The 24,501-nt window shown below is 41.4% G+C and overlaps 1 protein-coding gene across 1 annotated transcript in view; it reads right to left on the bottom strand.

Moving 5' to 3' along the window:
* LOC146616176 (dedicator of cytokinesis protein 9) overlaps positions 1–24,062 on the bottom strand; it is a 55,403-nt gene extending 31,341 nt beyond the window's left edge. The window contains exons 1-4 of the mRNA XM_085374633.1: positions 23,841–24,062; positions 13,692–13,808; positions 2,256–2,345; positions 135–217 (exon numbers count right to left, since the gene is read on the bottom strand). Of these exons, the coding sequence (XP_085230759.1) occupies positions 135–217; positions 2,256–2,345; positions 13,692–13,808; positions 23,841–24,011 (461 nt within the window). The 5' untranslated portion in view covers positions 24,012–24,062. The remainder of the gene's footprint in view (positions 1–134; positions 218–2,255; positions 2,346–13,691; positions 13,809–23,840) is intronic.
* Positions 24,063–24,501: the final 439 nt, after the last annotated feature.

Below are 24,501 nucleotides of genomic sequence, written 5' to 3'. Positions count from 1 at the left end.
TGTGTGACTGCAGGATTTAGCTTTAAACCAGCTGTATAGCATAGCAGTTCTTCTTAACCCCTCATAACAATGTGACGGCACCTCTATAACCACACTGTAGTGCTGAGTCGAGGATTTTTTAACTATAGACTTACTTTGGAAGCTGTCGGAAGTCCCCTGAATAGTCCTCATACTTGTAGTTGACCACATGCCAGTCTGACTTGTAGGTCTTAATGCACTGAGGAGACAACAGAAATTAATTACAGACCACTGTAGCACTGCATTGACACAGTGAGGTAGCAATTCAGGGCTATGTGAAGGCTGGAACTGGGTGTCATTCAGTCCCCTCTAAATGTGTTTCCATTTTCTCATCTCAACATGCTACATGAAGCTAATATACCACTAGGATCATCACTTTGATAAAGCTGAAGAAACTGTCGAACCATCTGATGAGAATTTGAGGCTTAGGATGTGAGTCCGTTTAGTCTGAATTGCTGGTGAGATGGTTAACAGATTTAGAAAGCCCTGCTCTTACTTAGTTCAGTGCTGCACGATTTCAGTAGCTTAGTGACAAATAGATGCTTCACAAAGATGTTTGACAGTGTCTTCTTTTCAAAAAGTCTTTCATAAGTTCCAGTAGACAACTCACTAACATACACATTAGGACAATATTTAATATTTTCAACCATTAAAGCTTCTCCTTGAGATAAAAAAGGAGGAGTGTATGCACGGTGACTCTGCCACAATCCAACGTCCACCAACACAAATTGGGAGTGTTTCGCTGTCCTCCTTTCCTTGGATAGAAAACATCTGTTCATTGTTAGAGTCAGTCACAAGTGCAGCTCCCTGGTATCTGTTCTACAGAAACTCACGCCATTTACAAGAACTGCTCCTGCAGGGAGATGAAATGCAACCTGATCAGGAGGCGAATCGGAAACGGAGAGGCTCTCGCTGGGCTAATCTCCACAGCTGTCCTGGTGATGTCACACAGCGCTTAACCAGGTGTCAGTATCTTGACTTCAGACAAGGCGCTCTAAATGCTGACCTTTGACCCGGAGGGAGAACTGTCGGTTTTCAGCTGGTGTGTGGCTTAAAAAGCTCTGCTAGAGCTGGATGATTATGATTCATCGTTTTAATCAGCAGCAACTGTGAGTTACTGATAAGTATATTTTTAATTAATCCTGCACTACATCAATAAAATGTCACATCTGGTGAACTTCCTGTGATTTTATTTGCTTTTTGCCCTTTTGAACTTTCAAGATGCCACAGCTGACCAAAACCAGGCTGAACCACTCAACAGCAAGACATGATCAAGGCTCAGCACTGACAGTAATAACTAATGACAGGGAACAAACAGAAGCTTGATAAATTATCAAATTAGTCGAACTTAATTTCAGTGTATTGTACCATAAATAGATTTTACTGAGAAAAAAGGGCACAAATACTTCCAATGATGATCTATAACGAGGCTCCTTGATGACTTCCTGATGCGCTATGACTTGCAACATTCATAACTGCTAATATTAGGTAATATATGAGCCAAATTAGCATTACTGTAGCATAGCTCTGTGGTTTATGACTGATATAATTGACCAAGTTCTTACTAGCCTGAAGCGCTGACGCCGTTTTCAAACGTCTATCATGAAAAAGATACATATACAATCATATTAAGTGTACTTACTTACTTTGTGCACAATAGAAACATTTGTTTTGCAAATGAACTTCGGTGTGCTTTACATGTCTTTTGGACCATTACTGTCAACAGGTATGAAAGCAGTCTCTCTCAATATAATATACTAGCATATATCCATGGTACAGTACTGTTTTTACTCTGTTTGTTAATGGTTGAAAAGCTTCATAATCTGTTATCATAATATGTGAGACATAATTCAAGTTTTGTGGATATAAACGGGTCATTTTAGTCTTTTTTCAGGTGGTTGCTAGGTAACATAATGATGTCATCATGTCTGATATAAATAAGAGCCTTCAGGGGCCTGAGATGTCCTTGTGTGCCAATTTTGGTTGCTCAACTTTTGATTGTGTAAGAGTTTGGATGGAAACAGAAAGAGATTTCATGCATTATCATGTAAGATGATTTAATTGGCTCTACTTGGTCTTAGAGTCTATTCCACTATTAAATGTTGTCAGTGGTTCAGTTTTTTGGGATTATTACCCCCAATTATTTCCAATATTTGGATTCAATTATTTCACTGTGTCTTCCTGCAGGCTCTCTGTGAGTGAAAGTCCTTCAAAAAATATCTTAAAAATCAGCCCACCTCTTGGACGAACAGACTCTGGGCCTCCCTCTCTGCATTTTCAGGCACTGTGGGGTACAGGGTTCTCCCTTGCCTCCTCAAAGTTGAAATCTGCGAAAACAAAGCAAATGTTGAAATCGTCAGAAGAAATGTAACTGTGGGATTACAGCAGACCACAAAGGATGACCAAAACTGAAACTGAAAAAAAGTGTGCTTTCACTTGAAATGGTCTTGTGAAATGACCACAGGTTATCTGGGGTTCAAAGCGTGCAAGTAAGTCAGAGACACAGTGGGATGCCTGCCCACGTCATCTGACTTTTAGGCCTACTGATGGATGTGTTTAAGCCTAATGACTAACAGGTTGACTCTGCAGACAGGCAACACAGTAGCAAAAATAATCAAGACCCTGTAGTGTAATTAAAGTAAAAAGCCTTTTAATTTTATTTAAGCAAGACCAACACAGCCGCTTTTATCGATCACTAAGGATGCAAATTCTAGTGCTCGACAAACATCAGCATGCCAAAACGCTCAAAACGACAGCGCCAACAGGTTGATTAATGTGACTTTCATGTCACTAGATCCTTGGCAGAGATGTAAAAATTATTTTAATAACCTGTGGAGATGTAATAAAGTAGTCAATCGACTATTGTGCGTAACAACTATGTAACTTTACATTAATTCACACTGATTAGAAAAAGCATTCTTTTTGTTTTTGCTCTTGCAAAGCATCGGTGGAGTTAATCCACAAAAGCTCATTCTGAGCCAGGAAAAAAACCTGCTTTAGAGCAAGCAGTGTTGGATATGACTGAGGTTTCCAAAAATGAGTTTCCCAGTTGTTATAAGAATCTGAAGCTGGAGTCCTGGGTATACAGTATTCACATTGGTTTACTGTATGATTTCTGTTCATCTGGACGTAGCGTCGTCCGCTACGTCCAGATGAACAGAATCAACTTCTGGAGATTTACTTTCCTGGATGATTGAGAATGCGTCAAGATACTGTATGCTTTCTTTTTAGTAGCTTTATGGCCTTCAAAGAATATGCACCTCAAAGATCTGAAATCAGATTCACCTGATTTCATTAAAATGAAGCTACACAATGTGATAATAAGTCAAATGTGGTGTTTCGCAGTTACGGGATAAAAGAAGTTGTTTCACAAAAGCTTGTTTTTCTAGATATCTGGAATGACCCCAAGACAAATACTAAAACTGCTGTCTTTGCCTCCCCTGTTGCCCTCTATAAACTTGCATGTGGTGTTAGATCCAGTCCTTACTGTGTTAATGTCAATAAATTCCCCAGCTCTTAATTGTGAACCTTAAGTCTCCCTTTTCCTGTCTGCTACCAATGTTTCCTGCAGGGGAGATAATGATCTTTGCACTGAAAGCAGCAGAAATAAACAGGCATGGACGCCAGAGGCAACCAGGAAGTGGGCAAAAAGAAGCATTTAATTGGACTACAAGTTGCCACAGAGAATTATCAGATCCTCTGGTTTAAAATTCCCCAAATTGTTATGGGAGATGGACAAGTTCAATAAGACCCCATCAATATTTTATCTAAACTATCAATCTTCTTTATCCAAGCTGAGCTGGAGACAAGAACTTGACCACTTCCCAACAGCTCCGACAGACTGAAAAACAAGCAAAGCAGTGCTTTGAGCTTGTGCAAATATGTGCTTGCCTTCATGTATGCCAGGTAAAATATTTACTTAGCAAGCTGATGAACTGTACTTAACTAACACTCACTAGTAGTAAATACTAAATTATGCCAATGCTGACAGTTATGTCATTAGTTATGCAAATATTTGGTATAGACTGCGTATAATGATTGATGGACAGCAAGTCTGAAAAGTGACACCAGTCCAGTAAAGCCTTAAACCTGAATCTTTTCTAATGGCCAGTGGTAGCCAAACCTCCTTGTTGCTCAGTTTACTTGGATTTTATACCGGCCCATTGGAAAGAAGACCCTACCTCTCACTGGACTTTCATTCTGTTTAAAGTCCCCTTCAATACAACATGATGTTCATTAGATACATTTAGGAACAAATGCAACCTGTAGCTAAATTCCTCCACAGAAATGAGGAATTTGGCTGCAAATTCCTCCACTCAGGATACTGTTCATTCTGTGGAATGGTTGACAGAGAATATCATATCGAACACTGGTGTTACCATAACCTTAGGTACACGGCAAAGTAAAGAAACAAGAACAATGCTCTGATCTGCAGATTTCACAGTGAAGGGGGGCCTTAGACAAAGTGCATATATCAAATTGAGGAGAAAGGAAGACTCCTATTGTCATGGTCTCCGTGCCTGCCCGGTCGGCCCCACAAGGCTACAATTGCTGTTGCTGTTTTCTCCCTCTCTGCCTGGGCGGAGCTCACTGTGGGCTCCCGCCCTTGGCCCACACACACACCTGACAACACTCACCCATCATCACCGGGAGCACTATTTGAGGCTGGAACACAGATCCTCTCGTCGCTGGATGATTGTACCCCTAACGTTAGTGTTCTCACAGCTCTTGTGCTTCATATCCGTGACTTGTGATTTGTTGGTGACCTGCCTTCTCGTCTGCTTCAGATCTCCCCCCCCCCCCCCGGACCTGCGACCTCCCTGCTACGGGAAAGTGTGTGAGTGTGAGCGGAGAAGACGTGAGCGAGTTACCCTGTGATTCCCCCCGGAGTTTTTGGATCCCTTCACTGTACATATATTGCACTGCACTGTAAATAAACCACACCTTGGAGATACCTTACCGCTCTGCGTTGAATCCCTGTACCAGATCGTGACACCTATTCTGCTAATCTTGGACAAATTTCTCCAGGAACCTCACACAGAGAGAGACCAACCCAACCCTCCCTCCACTTTGCCAGCAGTATCTTGATCAAAAGCAGATGGAGCTGATATAAACATCGCCTACCAGAAGAACAGCTCATGACTTTTGATGAGCCAGAGGGAATAAGATAAGGTAGAGACTTGATAGAGGTTTCCAATACCGGGAAACAGACAAAAACTGTATTTATACAAAAATAACTCAGAGATAGAGGAGGTCTTTCTGCCTCGACTCATGACCTGTAGAAGTGTCTTTACGCAGACTGAGATTTCTACATAACACTCACTGGTCATACACTGACACAACTCCCCCAAAACACTGAAAGCTGATTACAACCTTGCCTGAACAAGAGTCTGAACAGGCAGAAACAGATGTTAAGATCAGTCACTGAGCCTCCCGTGTTTTTTTTTTTTTTTTTTTTTTTTTAACCCCCCCTCAGTCAGAATCACCTGTCAGCCCCTGACAACGTACTGTTTGTGTGTGAAGCTGGCGTGTTATGCTCATAGCAGCAGGCTAAACGTGGATATGCATGAGAAGTCAGAGTCAAGGCTGTCCTGCCGTCACCAAGCACCCAGCTGCCAGGCCTTACAAACCGTAACAACCGCTTCTCTATCCAGAGTCAATTCCAAAGTTAGAAACACCAAGCAGACCTGGTGCTTTCATTTATATTCTAATCATTAAAACTGTGGCTATACACACCAGTGACAAGGAATTATTTAAAGGTTATTTTTCCCAGATAGACCCAAGTCCCCATTAACATCCAAACAGCAACTTTGGCAGGTTTGTGGGAAGACTGATCTCACATGCGAAGATCAACCCATGTAACTTAAATCAAGTTCTGTTTGAGCATTTGAAAAAACTGATTATTTCTAAAAGTGTTCATGTATGGTTGCAATGATTCTCCAAATCCACAGGTTGGGTCATAACTAAATCTTTAGCCAATGACTTTTAACTATTTTAATAGTGATTAGTAAGAAGTTTATGACAGCATGATGACGTAACCATGACTGGATCATCACCTAAAAATAAAAATTTGTTATTCTGATGTATTTCCAGTTCACTCTTCATTTAAGCAATCATGTTAAGCAGGGCATTCATTACATCACACAAAACACTATGAAGCCATCACTAAAATACCATTAATCATCCTGTATTTGCAATCTTGCTTAAAAAAAAGAAATACATCAAAACAAAACATGCTATTCATAAAGACTCAAGTTAAAATGTATTTCACCACAAAGCTCAGTAAAGAAACCTTTAAGATCCCTGCAGTTGGCAATTACACATTTACAGAGAATGCATCCTTGCTTTGACAAAAAATACATTAAAAATAAAAATAATTCTGAGCATGTATTGGTGTTAAAAAGCCGTACTCATTATGCTAATGACTTGAAATGTCACAGTCATTTGGGGCATTTTGCACCAACATCTGAAGGAAGAAAGAGCCATTAAAGGCTGAAGGGATTTATAGATGCACTAAAAACTGACTATGGGAGGCTTATGTGTTACGTTCCCCTGAGGGGTCTAGGCGGTGAGGGGGAAGTAACAAAAGGTGTCCAGGTCAGAAAAAGGAGTCAAGGAGGCAAAAAGGGTTAAATTAAAGAGTTTTATTAAAGTAGCTCAACTAAGAGAGACGGACAAGCCGCTATCACCATTTAAGAAAAACAAACAAAACTCAGGCGTTGGTCAATAAAGCAAAGTCAAAAGGAAAGCGCAGCTCACTAGCTGGAAACCACAAACACAGCTCACTAGCTGCAATCACCACAAAACACAGACAGCTCACTAGCTGCAATCACCACAAAACACACACAGCTCACTAGCTGCAAACACCACAAAACACACACAGCTCACTAGCTGCAAACACCACACAAAATGGCACTCTGGCCCAGAGCTCACCTTTCCCTGGGCTTAAATACTTTTAATTACTGATGTAAGTCAGCTGTGTTACAGGGAAAGGTGGCACCTCAGGCAGAAGTGGTGGGACACGCCCACACAGGCACCTTCAGGAGGAGGCCCTGCTAGGGCCGTAACACCCCCTCCCATAAATACAAACCCGTGGTTTGTCAAATTATCTCGATAACCAAAATGATTAATCAAGTCCGTAACCATTGCATCACCAAATTGCAGGTTTTCCACCTACCAAACCCCATAGCAACGGTTAGGCATTGTCAGTGGAAGCTGCCAACCCCATCTCAATGGGTTCAAAATACTTACTGAAGGTGGCCCCAGACCCTCAAAACAATGTCTCATGTGATGGCTAGGGCTTTTTTGAGCCATCACATGTGGAGAACACAGGCAGTCAGAAGACCTTTCTGCAACACTTTGCAGACGATTCCTCAAGTCACCGGTACAGGCATGTTTGTTAGCCAGGGTTGCGGGTCTTACTGGTGGTTTTATACACAGCCTGTCCCCCTGCAGGTCATTTTGGGGACCTGGGAAATTGTCAACCAGCGGCCGCTCAGGGTTAATTGATCCCTTACACTGACCACAGGAGCCCCTTGAACAACTATGCCCCAAGTGTGGTCCTTTGCTGGGCCTGACAACCTTGTTAGTTTGAGAACCATGAGTGACTGTTTTCAAATCAGGCCTTCTTCCCTTTTGATACGCTTTCCGCTTAAGTGCCAGTTTCACACAATCAGCAACCACATGGCCAGGCTTGTGGCAGAAGAAACACAGTTTTGCTTTGGAACTTGAAACCACCACTTTTTCAGCCTCGTTAGCTGGCTCCCTCCTAGCTCTCCAAGATGTATTGTAGTGAGAAGGGATGTCACATTCTACAGCATTTGTTTTATGAGTTAGGGTAAACTCATCTGCCAGTATGGCAGCCTGCTGTAAAGTGGAAACCCTCTGTTCACTTAAATAAAGAGCAATACACTCAGGAACAGAGTTTTTAAAATCCTCCACAAGCATGAGCTCACGTAACGACCCCAAACTTTTAACCTGGCTTGCAGAGCACCACCTGCCAAAAAGCTTTGCCTTCTCCCGAGCAAAGTCAAGGTAGCACTGACCCTGTGCCAACTCCAAACCTCGAAAGTTCTGCCTATAGGCCTCAGGCACAAGTTCATAGGCTTGGAGGACAGCACTTTTAATCTTTTCATAAACTAGGCTGTCCTGCATAGACAGACCAGAGCAAACTTCCTGAGCCTTACCTGTGAATTTACACAGCAACATCACCCCCCACACATCTTCAGGCCACTGTAATGCAGTTGCTATGCTTTCAAATACACTGAAGAAGCTCTCAACACTGGATTCACAGAAAACGGGAACCAGGTGGATGTTATTACTTACAAACGAGCTTCTAGACACCTGTTCACCAACAGATGTAGGCCCAGTGCTCGTCAGCTCCAGCTGATTCAACTGGAACGCCATTTCAGCCTGAAGAAAACCACCCCACACACCTGTGCCAGTTCTCACAGGCTAGCCAACAATAAATGGTAACCGAACAACTTACTCTTCTTGACCAACTTACCTTTTGCTACACACACATTAACAAATACAACCTACCCAGTTCCTAAGCACAGCAAACTTTACCTACCTATCTTCTGGAGCGTGCTGGGCTCGAGGCAACTTGAAAAGCAGAACTTCAGCGACCGGAGCCCTGAATTGCCTACCCCCAACAGGGAACTAATCCCCGCCCAGGATTACTCCGAAAATAAAAAAGGCAAAATAACAAAAGAGTGCCCGAAGGAAGAACTTAAAACGAAGCTCAGCTGGACACTCACCTAACTAAACTGGGAAGTTGAACCTCTAAAGGTGAAAAAAAACCCCCAAGATAATCAAAAACCAATTCCAACTCAAAACTCCCTTTTCAACTATCCTGGACGAGCCCCCACTTGTTACGTTCCCCTGAGGGGTCTAGGCGGTGAGGGGGAAGTAACAAAAGGTGTCCAGGTCAGAAAAAGGAGTCAAGGAGGCAAAAAGGGTTAAATTAAAGAGTTTTATTAAAGTAGCTCAACTAAGAGAGACGGACAAGCCGCTATCACCATTTAAGAAAAACAAACAAAACTCAGGCGTTGGTCAATAAAGCAAAGTCAAAAGGAAAGCGCAGCTCACTAGCTGGAAACCACAAACACAGCTCACTAGCTGCAATCACCACAAAACACAGACAGCTCACTAGCTGCAATCACCACAAAACACACACAGCTCACTAGCTGCAAACACCACAAAACACACACAGCTCACTAGCTGCAAACACCACACAAAATGGCACTCTGGCCCAGAGCTCACCTTTCCCTGGGCTTAAATACTTTTAATTACTGATGTAAGTCAGCTGTGTTACAGGGAAAGGTGGCACCTCAGGCAGAAGTGGTGGGACACGCCCACACAGGCACCTTCAGGAGGAGGCCCTGCTAGGGCCGTAACACAGTGAAGGTGGCAAAGAGCTGGGCATCAAACATTTTGCCCTCAAATTTTGTGATTTCGCCCATGTCTTATGTAAGGACTCATGATTCGATTAAGATTTGGTGGAGCAGAGAAAATCTCCATCCAACTGTCAGGAAACTCCTAAGTGACCAGGAGTTCAGCACTCACACTTGGTACACAGTATACCTACTACATCTCTGCCCATTAGCTTTTATTTATTATGGATATTATGAATTAACATGTTGCCTAGCAACCATCTACTAGACGTTTACAGACTGAGTGTCATGAGTCGGTCCGTTTCATGCAACACGTGGACAGCAATGCAGGCGAATAGTCACGCTCACATTCACAGCCAAATGCTAACACATTTCTTCCACTAATATGTCACTAGCTTGGAAAGATTTCACTGTGATTTGAAGCACAAAGTTCACCAAAGTAAACAGTGGTTGAATGGACACTGGAATGTCTGGACAACAAACCCTGTCGAATTAACAATAGGGCTGAACGATATATCGCATTTGCGATAATATCGCGACATGATCAAGTGCAATTTTCTAACCGCAAAGGCTGCGATTATACTCTGGACATGTCCAAATTCATGGGCTGCATCCTCCTGAGGCCGCATTTGTAGACCGATTACGTCACAGCGACGCGCCGAAGGCTGTCCAAATTACTACCATATCCCAGAATTCATAGCGCGGCCCAGCCAAACTCCAGTTTCCAGCAATGGCGGCCGCTACTAAGTTTTAAAATTACTCATACTAATCTTTCAGGGTCACAAAATAAACTTTTAACATATTTTCAGGCGAGAAAGTAGTTGTGTAAACATCAAATATCTGCTCGGTTTATCAAGATATCCCATATTTGCAAAAGTGCTTCGACGTTTTCAGAGGCGTCTGCTACCCACCAGCTCGACAGCTAGCCGGGAGCTCGAGGGTTACTGATGCGGCCGAGAACGGCACAACTCCCGGCACATCATTTTCAGATCACCGCGGAGTTTCGCTGCTCGGGTTAAACGTAATATATAAGTCACTTAGACAACCTAAAAATGTTATTGTTGGGCTTTTTTTCAGTGTTTTGTTTGTTCGTGAGTAAATCGGTTTGGCTGAGATTAAAGTTATTAGATTAGATAAAATAAAACTTTATTAATCCCCCGGTGGGTTCCTCCTTGGTTTTCACACAGCTGACTAAACGTCAAACAGAAAACTTATTAAACAGAAGTATGAGACAGTCGAGAATTTACACCAGTGTCTGGTTATATTTTAGATAGCAAGAAGCAGACGGCCGAGTTTATTAAACTCCACCGAGACAGCGGTGACGCTAATCAGAACTAGACCGTCCAATTTCACGCCTTTAAATTTTAAAGGCGTGTTTGTGTGTGTGTTTATACAATTGCTATTATGTTTGCACTTTATGTGTAATGTTACTGACTGCAGAGATCAGTAAGATGTGTGTATTTTTTATTTATTAGTTTTATTTATTTAATATTATTTTTTAATTTAATGACTGTCTAGTAGTTCACATATGTCGAAAAACTGAGTGTGGTAAAGCCACTGATTTTTTTTATGTATATTTCTGCAATCTGCACATTGTACTGACTTTCATTTTAATGTTTACACCAGGGTTCCTTGTCAGCACTTTATGCTCAGATGTTTGTAAGCTAAAAATAAACTATTGTGTATGTTCAAATATACTGTTGTGATTGAAGAAGTTAAATAAAAATGTCAGTCATCAATTCATGCATCACCTCATGTCATCATAACAGAGGTCTGTCTTCCAGGAAAGAACAGTTTAAAATTAATGTAATATAGTATTGGCCATACTATATGATGTATTGCTTGTCTTTGTTTAATAATACAGAAGACAAAGACCTTAAAAAATAATCGCATATCGCATCGCAATCGCAATATTGGGGCAAAAAATCGCAATTAGATTATTTTCCATAATCGTTCAGCCCTAATTAACAACACTTAACCCAACTGAACGTGGATATTAAAAGGAATCCAAACAAAGAAAAGTGGACAAATCTAAAACTCTACAGTGTTCAGAGCTAGCCATCAGCAGCCTCTGTATCAGCAAAGGACAAAAGCAGTTACAAGGAAAAGTACGGAGACAAGTGAAAAAGAAAAAAAGGGATGATGTCCTCTTATCTGCTAAACAAACAAACAAACAAACAAAAAAGCAAGGTACCGGCCAATTAAACTGCAATCCTAGTATCTCGAGCTAAAATGGGCCATTTTTACCATTTATGCACTAATAACAACTTAGAAAAGTGTTGTATAATTTTCATTACATTACTACCTAATTCATATCCACATTCAATTCAATTTAAACAGCACCAAATCACAGCAACAGTTACCTCAAGGTGCTTTATATCGTAAGGTAGACCCAACAGTAATGCATACATAGAAACACCCAACAATCGTATGACCCCCAATGAGCAAGCACTTTGGCGACAGTAGGAAGGAAGAACTCTCTTTTAACAGGAAGAAACCTCCGGCCGAACCAGGCTCAGGGAGGGGCGGCCCTCTGCCCCCTTTTCCCAGTCAGTCACAAGACAACCTGGGACTGAGATACAACAACAACAACAAACTTTATTTATATAGCACATTTAAAAACCAGTGGTGTACCAAAGTGCTTAACATGCTAGAGGGTAAGATGAAGTAACAGGAAAGGATGAGGGTTATGGCAAGGTACCAAAACGTGCTAACAGGTTGAATGGCATTAAAACACACGAAGGCAAAAGAATTGCATATAAAAGCATAAAAGAAGGATAAGTGTAGAGGATAAAACAGTCAAAAAATAAATAAATAAATAAATAAAACTGAAATTGAACAAAACTGAGTTTATACCACCGATGTGTCCCTGCACAACAATCCCAGTTAGTTTATTGTGTGGCCCGTTATCTGGCAACCACCTAACAACAGACTAAAATGACATTTACAGTGAAGAAGACCCACAAAAATGCCCCAGTTTTTATACTCTTAAAGGGATTGGACAATGGATGGTATAATTCTTATATTTACTCATATAAACAAGAACTACCATATTTTTCTTTACTTTTCTCAGTGTGATTAACTATATCAGTTTGCCAACAGCATGAACAGACCCAGTAATACTGTAGCATAGGTGTGTACTGGTATCAGAAACACATGAAATGTTTCTGATACCAGCATGTATCAGAAACATGTATCAGCACGTTTGTCTTTTATTCTCACTGCATCAATTCGGTGGTATAGTGTTGATAATAAAGGACCAACTCCACTAGCATAAAATTAGAGCCAATTCCTGATGTAATGCCAAAACATTCCAAAATTTTCCAGGTGAAACTTGTACTTTGCAGTTCCCGTTACAGGAGAGGATGTTGACACAAATAGATTTCTGACTAACTCTTTGGATCAGAGCAATCTGAATGACCCGTACATCCTGAGGAATACACATACCATTTACAACTCCAATAAATAATAACTGTATTCTTCAACCAATGTGGGAATTCAGACAAAAGATGTTAAAGTCATTAGACAAACCCAAAAAAAGACTTCCCTTACTGGAATGGTGTTATATTAAAGGCCCAGACTCTATAAAGCTTTGACAGCAATGTGAGACAAAGTGGTAGGGTTAGATCTGAGGATATACTAACATCCTTCAAAGAAGTCTCATTTCCTGAAGTACCAGCTCTGGGCCAGATCTCCATTTTCGATTTTCCAGCTGCAGCGTGGAAAGTGTGAGGGACGCACATCCTGCACGGTGTGGCTGGAGATAACACTTACTCTGTCACAACATGGGACACAGAATGAGCCAATTAAACAGATGGCCCCTGACCCATCTCTTGCTGCAGCAGAGGAGGATATAAACAAAAGGAAAGCCTTTGTCAGTGGCTACACCCATCATCACAATGGCCGCGCCTGGGCCAAAGGAAAAACCACTTCAAACAAACACAAAAAAGAAAACACGCAAGTGGACGAGTAAATATTAATATAGTATAGATACCAGTAAATGTAACGAGCTCGTGTGTTTAGCAGCAATACACAGGAGGACAGTTTAACTCCTGTCTGCCTGACTTTGCACCAGAAGTGTATAGCAACAACGGAAACCAGAGCACTAAAGATGCACACCACCATTTGCTGTGGAACATTTTTCCATAGCTTCATAGCTGCTTCCCAGCAATTTAACCCCAGAGCCACATTTACTACAGCAAGACTCACCATCTATACTTCTGCAAACATAGATGGCGAGTCTGCTGAAAAATGTGCATGAAAAGTTTAGACACTCACCTCAAAGTCCTCAAGGGGGAACTGCAGCATGTCTCTGAGGACATCGCTAAGGATCTGCGTCTTCCTCTGCACCAGCACATTTTCATAATCGAGCGGCTCGATCACCTTTGGTTTTACCTACAAAACACATAAACACACAGTTGGGGATTAAACTACAAAACTAAAGCAAGTAACATGAAGGCACAGAAGAAGCTATCTGTGACGTTATTGGATGGATTCAGAAGAGAGATCAAGGAAACGAGTAACAATATGCAAACAATCAGGCATAATAAGATTACTGTTGGCATGCCAACCCCTCAGCATTGGAGAGTAAAAACCCATTAGCTCCTTTCAGTTTTCAGACCTTCAATACTTTCTCATCAACTAAATGAAACTTGACGACAGGCATAAATTGGTTTCAAAGGACATATCAATTTATTATTGCGTTTGTAGAGATCAGATATAGGAGCAAACTTCTGAATAAAAACTGCCCATTTTTAGCACAGAATATTTAAAAAAAAAAAGATGTGCATTCGGTGCGAGCAAAGAAAAGACTTTCAAACAAAGGCAGTTTGGTGTGTGGTTAACCTATGTGATGATGCTTACACTTACATAGTGGGGGATCTTGATGAATAAGCAACAAAATAAAAAACAAAGCTGGTAAACCATAACTAACAGGAATGCACTTTAAATAAGCATGTGCAGGAGAAGAGATCACAGTCAACAGACTTGGATTTATCCAGCCGTGTGACAGGGCACAATAGGACATGTTTTCTGTTAGATGCACAGTGACAAGTCAATCAGGGCTCCATCCGCCCAGAGAAAGTGCATCTGCTTCACTGATAAGGAGGGTCTCAACTCAACTCTTTACGATGGCACACATCATACTACACTCCATCTGGACAACATACAGGACATTGTAATTTTTGTCTACGACATAAAGCAATGAAGGCAAGCTGTCAACGCTTTTATCTGTTGGGATGGGAGGATAAATCCAACAACGAGCAAAGTGAAAAACAAGCAGTGACAGATCAGCAGACTTCAGGGCTGAGCGACAGCACTGCTCACTCATTCCTCCCACATCTGGGACTGATAATGTTAGCATGATCTCAGATGGGGGAGTCATGCATGTAGACCTGCCTGAATCTATGCTGCTATGTAGTAACCTTTGTTAGTAACAGAGTAGAGCAAGGACAGAGGGGGCAGGACCTTGTATCAGTTTCAAGGACAGGGAGGGAATAGGAGAGCAGAGATGGTGCCACCATGTCTGTCAGCTGAAGCAGGTTGTGACATACCAGACAACTTCTTCTCCACGTTTTATTTAAACACAAATATACAATTATCTGCAGTTGAACTTTAATAAACTGTGCTCCCCTTAGAACAGAAAAAAATTGATGGATGGAGAGATTTCTAGATGTAAGCCAGGAAAGAATTTATGGAAAGATAAGATAAATACGTGTATGTCTTACTTAATTCGACGCCTAAAATCTCCATATCTCCACAAACAATCTGAGAGCCTCTAGAAGATGAAGTCTTAGGAATGTCAGGCAAACACACCTATACTATCATTATTAAGCAATGACCTGGGGGAAAAAAACCCCCAAAACACAATGAATCAGGTTTGACTAAACCAAACACCTGCAATGGATACTCTGGAGCAGAGGGGCCATTCTACTTTATAGGCAACAAATGGCCTGATCTGATCTTACATGAGTAAAATCAATATACAATAAGCTATTTAATAGCAAAACAAACTAAAATTTCCCCTTTTTTTAAGTGAAAATGGAACATAAGCACATTCTGACAGTGTTTATATATGATGAGCAATCTTAGAAAACAAATGATGAGCAGGCAAGAGACGTAAATCCAGTTTTAACAGTGTGATCATGGTAAAAAAGAAAAAAAGAAGTATAACCTCTTTCAAGTCTGAGGTTTTACCACGTCACCATGTTAGTCTTTGTTTTTGGTTTTTGCTAAATACAGCCAAACCTTGTGACAAACTAAAGATACCCTTAGTGCTTCAACATGAAATAACAAGGTCAGTAGCAGCCAGGTGCTGCTGCTCAAATGCACTCCATTGTCAGCAAGTGAGAGCACCTCTATAAAAGCAGACGTTTGGGCAGTTTGCTGATTTGAAGCATTTCGATGTGTTAACACAAGGAAAAAAATCAAGGTGTTCCAGTCAAAGTCCAGACCTCAAGCCAAATAAAATGCTGGCTGTACCTTAAGCAAGCTGTGCGAAAACAAATACCTGTAGACCACAATGTATTGAAGCAATGCTGTGGAGAAATATTTTTCAATTTCCATGTGCCACTCCTATCACAGTGATGTCATCAACACACCAGGACTGTTTGTCAGGGAAGTTCTGCCATAAGTTTGAGACTTTTGGAATGGAGGGTTTAAGCTAGTACAGAAAAAGTGAACAAGTGAGCAATCTGAGGCTGAAAGATGCCAAAAACAAACCAAATATATACTAGAAATAACCTAATGAAGCCTCTGCTGTATGGTCAAAACCAAGCTAGTAAAGATGTGGTAGTAACTACATTTAAATAAAGTATGTGCTGAAAGATTTGACCCCGTTTTAGTGATGGTGCCCCTTTTCTCACCAGTAATGGATATCTGAACCCACTCAAGTGCTGCTGATTCCCTCCAAACTCCTCTGGGTGCCTCCACATTGCTTTGTCAGTGACCCAAAGTGGTCAACCACACAGTGCACTCAGCACTGAGCGCAAAAGCTCTGTCATTCTCTCAACCCACAGTGCTGACCAGAGTCGATACATAGCCCCAAATTTACACTTATTGTCAAATTAGTCCTTTAAGAAGGTATTTGAAATCACCTGTTGAACAAATGCCTTCAAGACTAACGGTAACGTTTCACTGTCAATCAGAAAATACTGAAGCTCCAGTTATATTTCTTGGTTGTCTACACACCCAAGCAGAAACATGCAGACTGTATATTCAACAGCTGTAAACTCAAGTCAGCAAACAGGCGAGCCAACCCTGTAAGAACAGAAAGCAGACGCCCATGAAGCCATCCCTTCCACTCCCTCTCTACAGCAATTGGGCAGCTGTTTATCTGCATCTCCCACTCCTCCACATCACTGCACCCTCACACAGCCTGAAACAATGGTGCTGCGTAGTGCCTCTCAATCTAGTCACTGACTGTTTGGTTGACTCTGCAGAGGGCCTGACCACTGGACACCTTCGTTAAAGGGCAGGAAATGATCACTGTCGCGGTCGCTGACTTTTGCGCCAAATAAAACATTTTACGAGCCAAAGCAATCTTTGAGAATAAAGTCGAGGGACCTGCGATGTATTCGCCCAGGTAGTAAAGTGCTAATAAAGTTCAACCTTCCCCCGTGCTGGTGCTAACACTGCAAATTTGAAATGTGAGCTGGCAGCACTGTTTCTATGAAAGGAGGCGAGAGAGTGAACCAGCACAAACGCTCACATGACACCTGCTTTTGGCACTTTATGGCTGAGGTTAACCTTTACACGACTTACTTTCTCAAGGATCAGAGCAAATTTGACACGTCAGTACTGATTTTCTTTTTTCTTTTTAAATGTAAACCAAAAAGTCTCACATCTCTATGTGAATTACTTGAATGACTTACCACCACCTGTGGCACTGGATCTACCTCAGGCTCAGCTGCAACCAACCTCTTGTACTGCTGTGGACTCTCAATGACCAGCTCCTTTTTTGGAGTTTTACTAGCCCTTCCTTGCATTGTCAACACTTGTGGTAAGATATTTCCAAGACAGATCCCAAAGAGAAGTTGCAAGCCAGCATATCAGGTAGAGAAAAATCTTTGCACTGGAAAAAGTTTGTATATCTCCCTTTTCAGTCCCTAGCTCACTCCAAGCTACGGCTGCTCTGACTGAAAGCAGTGGACTCACACCCAGGCTGAAGAGATGGCCCCTCCTACACTCAGCTGTGCAGCCTGGGGGAGTTAAACACCCTCTCACCCACACACACATACAATGAAGCTATATGACCCCACACTATCCACCTGCACAGCAACAAAGGGTTAAAAAAAGAAAAGATACACATTCCTCAAGAATTACAGTGTGGTCAGGCACAATCCACGCCTTATGTGGGACAGCTGAAATAAGAGCTGGGTTCAAATTCATCAAAAGCCCAGAGTGAGTGACACAACAATGAGGCACTTTAGTGGCACATTAATAATAAGCCTGATCAAGTTTTCTTTTCAAAGGTTAAAGATGAGTTTCCAGGCTGAACCCAAACCCTAAAGATTGTAGCAGGACTCCAGAAGCAACATTTACAAATCTTTGCCACCTTTTTGAAGACGTAAGACTGAGCAGGATATGAATCAGCTGTATCAGCCAATATGACAGAGTTATTAGTCACTTAAATGTTCTTTTTTTTTTTTTTTTTTTGCCCTCCTGCTTCCAGTACATGACTACAGCCGAGACAGTAGCTGTAATCACAGATGACAGATTAGGTCCAGCTTCTGTCTCCCTGCTTGTTGATGCAACTGCTTAAGGGGGATTCCAGCATGAAGCAGCCCCTCTCAACCCACCCAGGAGTGGGCTCCACCTACAGATTCCTCTGGTGGGCCACCGCAGGAGTGGATGTTATGGTTTCACGCCTGCGCCTCAGTTTAAAGAGAAAGAGAGAGAGCAGCTGCTTCCTTCAAAGGGTTACATGGGACACACTTGTGTAGGTAATTCGATCTAAATCAATAACAGGATATTAAACAGGCAAGTTTATTGCTATAACTTATCCTTATGAAATTAAAGCTGATTGCACCCTGCCCATTTAAGGCATAGTGCATTCAGCTTTCCACAGGTAGCTGAAATGATGGCTGGTGAAAATGGGTGAAGAGGTGTTAATATTTTTTTCATATTAACACAAACTGAGAGAATTTATTAAGAACGAATAAATAAAAATCAATCAATTAAATATTTTAAGCAAAAATAGTGGTATAAGCCTAAACACTGCTGAAATGCCATTTTTCTATTGCCTAAAAAAGGCCTTATTTATTTACAGTGAATATCTTAAAGTTCTGAACTTTAGGAAGACAAAAGGCATGGAGATGTTATGGGGATTTCCTTCAGGGCTTTCTAACTACACTTGGGCAATTCTTGCTTGTCACGTGTCCGAGAATAGTATGGTGCAGTATAAGTATATAACTGCTGGGTAAAAGTTTCCCTTTACTTTGACCTTAGCCCTAACTAACCATTACCTAAACAACCCGAGGGTAGCTCTCTGGTAATACTGAAAGAAAGAAAAAAGACACCAGATGACTGGTGTCTTTGTGCTGCATATTGATTGAATGTTTGGCCAGAATAATGAGAGTTGACAGAGAAGCTCTTTATGCAGGACCTGATATGAGCTTCACTTTAACATATATCCCGATTCCTATACAAAGTAAATATTGTGCATATAGGTGGAAGGTACTTTCCAGAAAACTTGCATTAGGAACTTCCCCATTGAGCTGCATGTTTAACTGAGTCTTTACCAAAAGCAGAGAATCAGTTGAGATGCTCTCTAGAGTTGATCCTGACCAATATATTGACCCTCACTGATATAGTCAGCCAATATTATCTAGATTTCTAATAGCTAATAGTTAATTTAAAAAAAAAAGGTAAAGAAGAGGTGGGAGAAACACCAGTCAAACATGTTGAATGAGTGTTGATGTCCTGTTGCTCAGCAACAGGTGCACGGAACGCCGCAAACAAATGATATTGAAATGCATTTATGTTTCATGTGTTTGAAAGAAAACGAAAAGTATTGGAGAATATATTGGACTTTTTTAATTACCAAATATTGGTATTGATTTTGGTATCGATGCAAGCTCTGCTCTGCAGTATAATTGACCCCTCTCAGTCTTCCAACTGCAGTCCTGGAGCCAGTAAAAGTCTTTACTGTATCACATTCTTCAATTTATACTGTGTCCATCTACAGCTTTACTCATTTACAGTTTAGTACATGAGTAAATCGAGTAAACTCAAATATTAGCACACATTTGTATGACTATACGTCCCGCTCCACTAAAAACACACACGGATAAAGAAAAGAAGAGTAATGCAGTAGATGCTCGACTTTTTGAATCCTCCTAGATATCTCAGCAATCTAACTTATTGAGGACATGCTGGCGTGGCACAGCACTCACATTTTTTGGCTTGGTGCTTAAATCAAATTCCGTGGAAACGATTACAAACATATTTCTTTGGGGCAAGCTGGCACTGGGTCTAAGCAGGAAGGCCCGCTGAGGCCTTTTTAGTAGCAGAACAAACACTGAAGTTGCCAGAAGAACACTCAAAGGATATTTTGGGAAGTGTATTCTGATCAAATACAATTTCATACGCCCTCCTGTGAGTGCGAATAAACTGACGGCATAAATGTACAAAAAGAAGACTGTTTGTTGACGACTCACACTTTGTTGCTGTACCTGTGGACCTGAAATGAATGCTCAGGAATAAAAAAAATCTAACTAAAAAAAAAAATGTAAACAAATCGGAGCTGTGAGCCGTGTTGGAAACAGTCAGGGAAAATGTCCTCTTATTCTCTATGAGGGTTTTCTCTTGTTTTCTGGAAACGCTTAGAAATTTCGTTTGGTTTCGCTTTGCGTCATTATCAAACCATTTCATGACAGAACTGGGAGGCAAGACAGACAAAATGAATTTGAAGTCCAATATGGCACTTAATCTTGACCTAAATGATGTAATCCACTTATGTATCATTACACATCGAATAAATTATATTTTATTACAATGTTTTTGCATGATACGATTCACAATGGAAGTTGTAAAATTGTATATTCAAGGATCTGGACAATCATCAGATGTCCATCCTGGGCTTCAATTTTTCTCTTTGTCTGGTAATAAAAGAAACAAAAGGGAGGAAATGACTAATATTAGAATAGGTTAAAATATTAAGCAATTACCCACATATATCAAGCTGTGATCCCCACCCTGGACGTGACTATGACTGGACTTCTCGGTTGCGTAACAAAGGTTTGATGCAAGCAGCGTCTGAGCTAAAGCAAAGCAGGGCGTAACCTGGAATGTAATGTAGCAAAAACACAGCGCTCCACTACAGCGGCAGCTCAAGCACCCACCCCTCTCTGCTCTGTTTTCGGTCACTTCTCCACACGGTCCTGTACTGTTGACTAAACCAGAGGTAATAAAGATGCTGTACTGTGTATGCAGTCTCTGTTAATAACATCACAGCAGTAGGATGTGGGAAACAATGGTATTGAAAATAACAGGATGCAATCATGAGGCAAAGAGTCTGCAGCAGAGCTAGAAAATAAAAAAGTCTCACTTTACATTACAGGAATGCACTCGGGAATAATGCAGCTATTAGAGACAGAGAGCAAAATTGCTTTATTGATGAACGAGCCTTAAATGTAACTAACAGTATTGAATACGAATAAAGCTGCTTTTACATCTCCGGGAAAATCAAACTACTGTTGCCAGAATGCCTTTAAAGCACATGAGCCTGAGTGCTGCAGACAATGTATCCCATGTATCAGTCACCAAGTGAGCAACATAAACACTGAACACATGCACTGGTGGTGCGAGGAATGATGCAAGTAAGGCTGACATGTCTCGAAAGTAGGAAGCAATCACTAAGAAAAGCAGATGTGGTGTTGTTGTTTTCCTGTACATGCATCAAACACCAAAACTACAAAGAGACTGATCGTAGCGTTTGCCCAGTGTGGTCAGGAGGGGTGTGATGGGTGAACATAATGTGTGGGTAAATATCAAAGAGAAGTCATGGGATTGAATCTATTTAACTGACTTAATCTGAACAACTTCTGGATGATGTCATGCAGGCTCTGTTTGGTATTTTAACTCCTTAACACAAGGAATGTATAAACATGTACCCATTTGGCAAAGGTCATTGGAAACAGACCATCACAGATCTTATGTTGGGAGTGGGAGTCCCAAAACAGATGTGGACAAAAGGTACTATCATCTTTCACCAGTTTTTCTTTTTCCATCACTTCAAGTGCTTCTGTTACTGAGTGAGTCAACCACGTGACAGCAAGGCTTTCTCAAAAGCAACAAGACAAAAAAAATTACCATTGCGCAGGAGCCCACACATGATCTCATATCTGCGACTTTTCTTTGAAGGAGAACGATACGAGAGCTTTCACGAGGAAGGAAAAGGCTGAGCTGTTGTAATCAGCGAGTGAATCAACAAAGCGGTAAACGGGCAATGTCTCCAGACATTAAGCGGCTCACGGACAGCTTCCCATAGTCAGCTTCGTCTAGGATTGTCTGCAACTAGCTGAATGCACGCTTGGCTTAACATCTATGTTTAAAATGCCCAGAAGTGATAACCTGCTGCAATCAGAAGGAATTAAAAGGGCAAACATAATGGCTTGTGTCTTTTTATAACCGGGCTTAATGGATTAAAAAGGTGCAAACAGTTCCCAAAGCAGCACACATCCTGCCCAGTTTTAGACATTTTTGTAAGAAGATAATAATAAGGCCAAGGCTCATATGAAAACTAAGAAGGGAGTAAAAGGTTACGACTGCTACGGTACACTTTTTAAAGTAATCCAAACAAAAAGCTTGCCTGGTTTGTGTTTTCTCTACAGCAAATAAAGCGATGAAATCAAAAGGAAATAAAAACTTAAGAGAAATTCAAACTGTTCTAAAGAGTTCAAAAGAATTGCAAACCTTTAAACTTTTCCTTTCGCTTCAATTGTCAAAACAAAACAGGTATGATAGCTGTCAATACCTGTCACCTGGTCATTGTGTTTTTCAGCTTCTTAGAATGTCATTCATCAAGTTGGGGGAATGATGATTTAGCTGTTTGCTAATAATAGCAGTAAGCGTAGCTTTAGTAGTGATATATTTAACATTACTGAACTGGTTGGTGTGGTTTTAAGAATTTTGCTTCTGCTAGGTAGTTTTTGTCAGTTTCAGTTCCACTCTGGACTGAACCATATCCCTCGCACATTTTAACTATCGATTATAAGCCCGTGGATGCTGACAGAGGATTAACAGCCCCTGTTTGGGTGATAAGACCATTCCGGAGCCAAGAGAAGCAAGCGTGCCCTTGACCCAATTCCCTGCCACTGTCACTCAGCTCTCTGCTGTGGATACGATGAACCAACAACACATCACACACACAGCAGTGAGTAAACGCAAACGAGAAGAAGAAGAAGACAAGCTGGTACGGAGCAGCAGAAACCCTGCCAAGCCCGCTGGTTCACAGATGAAGAGCGGTGATTGATTTCCAGCAGACACAGGGCTCACTGTCCCTCCTTACCCTCCTCACCCCCCATCCCTGCTCACAGAGGCTTTAACCCGTGAAGTGCTTAGCAAGAGGCAACAGTCGGCCCTCCTACTGCCCTACTTTTACTGGTAACTTTCATAGGTGCAGAGTCATGTGACACAAAAGACAGTGCTTTGTAATTGTGTAGCTGCTGAATATAAATAACGGTTGTGTAAATACCATAAGGTTAAACTTAGCTTTGTTTCAATGAGTCTACCATCTGAATAATTTAATTAGTCATATATCAGGTATTCCTTCAGTATGTTAGCAGAGCCAATCAGCAAAGGACATCCTCTGACAAGATTTACAAATATTCAAATAGTGCTGAAGTGTTATTGATTAGATATTGTCAGAATATACTGATTTTCTCCCTGTTATATTACTTCTGAGGCGCTACAAACATATCTTACCACTACTTTTATGATAGCAGAGCTTTAGTAGACAGAAGCGCCACTTTAAAAGGAGTTTCAAAACTAAATTCAGCGACGTTAGCCATCGCTCTGATTGGATTAATGCTGAGATCTTAGTTTATAATGTATTTTGGCTAAAACCATGATCCAGTTCATTGAAAAACAAAAAAAGGGCATCAAACATCCTGCTTTTCAAAATAAGACTGTAATAAAATGTGCTGCTTGTTGATTATTTTTTGGCCTGTTTAATACCACAGTACTAAACAAAAAAGGTATGGGTTGGATGGTTAGATAAATCAATAAATATTAGGTTTGTTACTGTGTCCTTGAGGCATTTAACATTATAGTGATTTAAAAAAATGAATAAATAATGTAAGCTTTTTTTTTCCATATGGATTTTTGCTCAATACACAAACAGTTGTGTTGCTTTTGTTGGTAGAAAAATAAAAAGCTACTATATTGGGTTAGAGAGAGTGCACAGACACACAGACACACACACACCTTAAGTATTCGTGGTGTTGGCAATACACGCGACTCTCTCCGACTCAGTGCTCGCTCAGCCTCAGACGGTCCAGTGAGCTCTGCTGCTTCCTTGCAGATGTAGCCACTACAGTTCCTCTCCAGGACAGTACGCAGCCCATCAAACACAACCGCGCTGGTGGTGCACCCCATCCCTCCAGGTCCAAACAGGCATCAGTCAGGAGAGCCTGCCAGTGACCCAGTTTCCTTCACTGTCTCCTGCTCCCCTCTGGTCCATGATATTACTCTGACATCCACATCCGCAACTTCTCACCCACACAGAGAGCATCAGAGTCCATGGGAAAAGGATCCAGGGAGAGGAATAGCTGGAGACTTTACACACAAACCTCGCGCAGAAGAGTCAAGGCTGTCCCAGTCTGTGCTTGTAGAAATACCTCAGTCAGCAGGCGAGATACAGTGAGTGAGTGAGTGAGGGAGGCAGAGCAAAGAACGAGGGATGGGGGGGATGAAGGATGCTGTGTGAGCTCTGCTGCAGCTTCAACCAATGCTGAGCTTCGGTGCAACACAGGCTCGTGCGTGCATCTGTCTCACTTATTCAGTCACTTGCTTGATCTCCTCCGAGCCACTCTGGATTTCCAAATTCTTCCCAATCCTTTTTTGCCTCCTCTTTTCAATCCCACAT

Source organism: Diplotaxodon limnothrissa, linkage group LG16 (genome assembly GCF_057381915.1).
Source record: "Diplotaxodon limnothrissa isolate DT_005_m linkage group LG16, D_limnothrissa_male_GT1.1, whole genome shotgun sequence".
NCBI classification, from domain to species: Eukaryota; Metazoa; Chordata; class Actinopteri; order Cichliformes; family Cichlidae; genus Diplotaxodon; species Diplotaxodon limnothrissa.
Note: the sequence above shows the minus strand (reverse complement) of the source record. Positions and strands in the feature narration are given on the sequence as shown.